Raw genomic sequence first — 5720 nt, forward strand, 5'->3', positions numbered from 1 at the left:
TGGTCCCCCGTCAAGCCCTGTCGGGTGAGGGGCATGGCCTGAGGTTCCCCATCAAGCCCCGCCGGGCGGGGGGCGCTGCCTAAGGTCCCTCGCCCCGGCCAGGCGCCATGCAGCCTCAGGTCCCTGCTCTCTGGTCATGACGTTACGGTGTCCAGGCTAATTTGCATATTCCTCTATTATATAGATAGAAAGATAGATAATGAGGTAAATGTGAAGCAAATCAGCTTAGAAAAGTTGAAAATGTTTGATTTCCAGAAGGGCAGAATGGATGGGAAAGGATGAGATGAGATGGGTAGGAACTGTTGTTTGGTTACTAAGCCACAGAGAACTGCAGTGAGTCCTCACGTAATGTCCATAGGTTCTGTGACTTGTACGTGAAACAAAGTATAATTAAATCAGCTTTACCAAAGACTAATTGATATAAAAAAGAGTTAAGTTCCTGTGGCATCTCATCAATGCTACAATGAAACGTTATTTGAGTACCTGCTATATATAACTTAAAAATAGACAAATACAGAAAGAACTTTGATAAAATTAAAAACAATGTTCTAAAAGTTTTATAACAAGGGTGTGGATGAGATTGTGCGGAAATGGGCACTTTCATACAGTGGTGGAGAGATAATAACTGGTGTAGCCTTCAAGTCAGTAGAGCATTCCATCAAAATTCCAAATTCAGTTCTAACTTGTACTGCAGATATGCCGGAAATGTTTTTCATTTCAGCCGTGTGTGGAGTAAGACTGTTAGGATGGGAAAAGGCCTTTCTTTGTCTTTGCTTATGAGACGCACCTGGCAATTAAACCCCAAGATTGTTAGCTCCTCTAATTCAAACAGCTGAGGGACAAGATAAGCTATAAACAATCTAAATGTTACCAGTAAGGGAATGGTTAACAGCCATATGATGAAATACTGTTTAGCCATTAAAGAAAACAGAAGCCATTTATGCATTGCTATGGAATGACCCCTCAGAGAGAAAGCTAAGTGAGAAAGCAGGATGTGGTATACTACCATTTCTGGAAGGAAAAAGAGCAAGGGGCATGAGCCCCAATGTGTGTGTTTTTGTTTGAGTATCATGTCTCCAGAAGGTCATCTAAGACACTGGAACTAGTTCTAGTTCTAGGTCCTTCTCGGAAATGATGCCGGGGGCCTAGGGATGGCGGGAGGAAGCTTTCTCACTGTGCACCCTTTTGTGCCTTTTGAATTTTAAACCATTTGAGTCAGTTACCCATATTAAGTTATAAATATAAAATTATAAAAATGGTTAAATATGTTCATATGGTAAATAATTTAATTTGATTTATTCTCAGATTTTTGTTCTGTACTATAAGTTCCAAATGGATTAAAGGACTAGTGAGAGAATCTCAATTTTTAAACCTTGAAAATGTATTTATGACATTAGGGGTTGGGAAGGTTGTCTTAAATAGGACACAAAAGCATATATCAAAAAAGAGAAAAGTTTGATGAATTTAATTTGACAGCATTAAAATTAAAAGCTGACATAAAACACCATAAATGGAATGATATGACAATGTCAACCGAGAGAAAACTGTTATAACACATAATTATCAAAGATTTAGTATCCAGATTATGTAAAGAACTATGAATTAATCAGAAAAAAACAGATAAATCACCCCAATTGAATAATGTGCATAAACCATGAATAGGCAGTTCAGTGAAAAACAGAATTCCAGCCTCCCTCATAATCAAACAAAAACAAGATACTGTTTGTTTTATAGCCCTCAGGTTGGCGAAAGCCAGAACTGTGGCAGTTCCGGTTTAGGGTGGAACGTGGGTGATGGGCTTTGGGAGATGGCACACTTGGTGGAAGTATAAAGGAAAGCAATTTGGTGGGTGTCAATAAAACTGAAAGTATGGTATGTGTCCCTTCAAGAAATGTTATGCATCTGCACAAGAGACAGGCCCAGGAATGGTTTTTACAGCCCTGTTTATATTAACAAACTTTTGGAAATAACTAAAATATGGCAGCAGAGTAAGTTGTAGCAAATTCATAAGCGGATTACTAAGTGCCCTTTAAATTATTTCCCTGTCAGAATAGTAATGACTAAGACCGTGCATTTCTGATTTGGCCTCTGGGTTTAGATCCTAGCTTCTCCTCTTGGCCAGCTGTGCCACTCGGCAGATGAGCCTGGGGGCCACTGGTCGCTCATTGTAAAATGGGAATGTAGTGCTTACCTCTTAGGAGTTTTGTAAAGATGAAGTGAGTCACAGAATAATGCCTGACACACGGCTTCAAAAAAATGAGCTGTTTTTTTAATAAGTATCAACATGAATAAATATGTACAACATGAGGGTTGTTTTGTTTTTCACTCAAAAGCAAGGTGTAAATTATTACTACAACATGCCATGTATGTAAATTTGTATCCAGAGAAACAATGTTGTTTATGAATACATACAGTTATGGTAAAAGTATAACTACATTATTGGAAAGATACGATCACTTCTAGGATAGAACTTGTTAGGAATACAGGAGGGCAGTGGAGTTACCAGAGAAATGGTTGGAGCTTCAGATATTCCTAATGTTTATTTCTTTTCAATATATCTAAAATAATTATAGTATTTAATATTTATTAAATGTAAGTGGTATACACAGTGTCAAATCTCTACCTTCCTATATGTTTGAAATATTTCATAATTTGAAATTTTAAAAAGAGAAGCCTTCAAAAATATCAGAGTGAATGAAGAGGACTTGTTTGATTTCTTTTCCATACACTTCTTTTTCCTTTTTAAAAAAATGAAAATATATTTATTGTTCATTTTGATACATAAATGAACTAGTATACTTACAAATTCAAATGAAAATACTTGTGTAAAGTAGAAAGTTTATATTCCTACATCCCCAGAAGGCAGACACCCCAAGTTTCCTGGGCTGAGTCATTCCTTCATGCAGCAGAGGACATCTTTCCCACAGAGATATCTGCCTTGCCTGGGGGGAAGACAGTTGATCCACCCTATTGGAAAACACCTTGCCCTGAAGCCATTTAAAGAGATTAAAAATAACAATTCGCCTTAATTAAAATTTGCTATATATCCTTTCTGAACTTTGTAGACATATATATATCTGTAATTTAAAACTTTGTAGAGTCACATCGACATGCTATTCTTTTTATTTGGCTTTCCCACTTGTCCGAACAGCACTCAGGTTAGAATGGCAGAGCCACTTCTGGAGGTTCTGTTGGGAGAGGCATGTTATCCTGGGCTAAAGCTAATTTTGATATGATCCTGTCTGAAGGAAGGATAATGCTGTTGACAACCTTTAAATTTTATAGTTTTAGGATTTTAATGTAGATTATTTTCTGCTTTTTGAAAAGACATTATTGCAAGAGCATCTCAAGCAGACGTCGTTACAATCGTGACTTGGAGCAGGATGAAGCGTTTATCCCCGCGGGAGAGTCCCTGAAAGACCTCATTGACCAGTCGCAGAGCTCTGGCAGCGGCTCCGGGCTGCCTTTGCTGGTAAGACGGGCATCTGTGGAAGCAGAGTCCTCACTGAGTAATGGGGCGTGGTCACAGCAGGGTGATGGGGGTGGTCACGACAGGGTGACAGGATGATGGGCATGGTTACGATTGGTGCCTGGTCATGACAGGCTTGGGAGCATGACTGCACATGTATTTTCCTTCTTAGTTAGAAAGATGGCTGCAGTAATGCGAGATGAAATTAGTCAAAAATAAGAAATATGAAACAAGGAAAATAGGCAAGTAAGGTTAGGAAAGGAAGTGTGGTCATGGAGTGGTACATAAGTGTTGGAGTTAGCTTGCAGGCTTTGCTTTAACAGCCATTCTGAAGGCGAATCAGGTGTGTGACTCCTCGACTATTCCAATTCTGAACTCAAAAGTAAGTTTCTCCCACAGACCTTCACAGAGAAGACACTTCCCACAATGCAATACCATATATGAGTAATTATACGAGGGTTATATGTAAGGAAATACTCAAGGTTAGGGATCGAGAGGACCCTTAAGATAAACACCAGATATTCAGGTAGATATTTGTTTAATTACACTTGTTTAAATACATTTACCTCTCACTTAACTGAGCTAAATAATTTCTGTAATTGAATTGGAAAGGTAAAGTAAAATGGTCTTTATATACAGACAACATGATTGTGTAAAAAACCTCAAGGATGATACCATAAAGCTAAGACAACCAATAAGTGAGTCCATCAGAATACAAGGTCATTCTACAAAAATTACTGAATTCATGTACACTGGCAAAAAAAACAATTAGGAATTAAAATTATAAGAGCTGTATCACTAGAAGTAGCATTAAAAAAGTTAAATATTTTGCAAGAAGCTTACCAAAATTATATAAGACCTGTACATTGAAAATTAGAAAACATTGCCAAAACAAATCAACACAGCCCTAAATAAGTGAAGATGTATATCCTGTCTGTGAGTCAGTATTAAGATGTCAGTTTTCCTAAAATTGATGAGCTGACTCTGACATTTAATATGGAAATATAAAGGACCAAAAGAGCCAAAACAACTTTGACAAAGAAGAACAAACAGGATTCACGGCCTGATTTCTGGACTTAGTGTAAAGCCATGTAACCACCATGGTGCTGCATAAAGATAAGGAGTGGGGAGTGTTGGTGAATGGCATGGAGAGCCCGGAAGTGGACATGCACATATGTAACCAACTGATTTGGGTGCCAGAGTAATTCAGTGGGAGAAAGACCGTCTGTGCAGCATGGTACAGGAAAAATTTGGCATCTGTTTGCTGTAAAGTGAATCTCAATCTTTACCTTACTCCATACACAAAATTACCTTGAAATGGATCATAGACCTAAATGCAACAGTTGAAGTATAAAACCTTTACAAGAAAATGTTTCAGAAAATCATTGTGACCCTTGAGTTGAGCACAGATTTCTTAGGAAATCAAAAGGCATGAAGCAGTTTTTAAGATGATAAATTGGGCTTTCTCAAAATGTAAGACTTGTCTTATTTAGAAGACACTGTTAAGAAAATTAAAAAACAAATCACAAATTTGTGTTGCAGAATATATAAAGCACTTTTACAACTCAGTAATAAGACAAACAATTTCATTTTTTCTAATGGACAAAAGAGTTGAATAGACACTTCTCCAGAGAAGATAAGAGAATGGCAAATAAGCATATGAAAGGATAGCATCATTGGGGAAATGCAAACTAGCACAACAAGATGCTACTGCACATCCACAAATATGGCCAAGACTGTGGATGTCAACTGGCAGTCTCACATTGCTGATTAAAATGCAAAATAGAAATATCCACAGGGATTAAAAATGGCAACAGAACAAAAACCAAGATGGCGGCATAGGTAAACACCAGAAATTGCTGCCTCGCACAACCACTTCAAAAATACAAATAAAAGACAAAACGGACATCATCCAGAACCACAGAAAGGCTGGCTGAGTGGAAATTCTACAACTAGAAGGAAAGAGAAAAGCACACTGAGACTCAGAGGAAATGCGGAAGTAAAGTGCAGAGGTACGGAGGCGCACGTGGAAAGGGCTGGCAACTGAGGACACAGTTGTCTTTTTCAATCCGGAGGGAGTCTCAACTCCAGTTCCGGGCGAGTCTCTGGGGACCCAGACTCATACGGGAGAAACTGGACTGTCTGGCATCGGTCAGAACTCGAGGGTGGCTTTCTCTCAGAGGTGCTTGCAGCGATTGCCAGGACACTGAGACACGGGACCTCTTAGGGTAGGACTGGGGAGCAGCCATAG

General features: G+C 38.6%; 1 protein-coding gene and 1 long non-coding RNA gene across 4 annotated transcripts in view; one reads left to right on the forward strand and one right to left on the reverse strand.

The window, feature by feature from the left end:
• BMPR1A (bone morphogenetic protein receptor, type IA) overlaps positions 1 to 5720 on the forward strand; it is a 93830-nt gene that overhangs the window by 71706 nt on the left and 16404 nt on the right. For all 3 annotated transcript variants that reach the window (XM_005871129.2, XM_014543643.1, XM_014543642.1), the window contains one exon: positions 3328 to 3472. In XM_005871129.2, coding sequence (XP_005871191.1) covers positions 3328 to 3472 — 145 coding nt within the window. The remainder of the gene's footprint in view (positions 1 to 3327; positions 3473 to 5720) is intronic.
• Positions 412 to 5720, reverse strand: part of LOC106726911 — an 8546-nt gene continuing 3237 nt past the window's right edge. Inside the window, exons 2-3 of the long non-coding RNA XR_001363051.1 lie at positions 5093 to 5094; positions 412 to 458 (exon numbers count right to left, since the gene is read on the reverse strand). This is a non-coding gene — a long non-coding RNA (uncharacterized LOC106726911). The remainder of the gene's footprint in view (positions 459 to 5092; positions 5095 to 5720) is intronic.

Source organism: Myotis brandtii, unplaced genomic scaffold (assembly GCF_000412655.1).
Source record: "Myotis brandtii unplaced genomic scaffold, ASM41265v1 scaffold33, whole genome shotgun sequence".
NCBI lineage: Eukaryota > Metazoa > Chordata > Mammalia > Chiroptera > Vespertilionidae > Myotis > Myotis brandtii.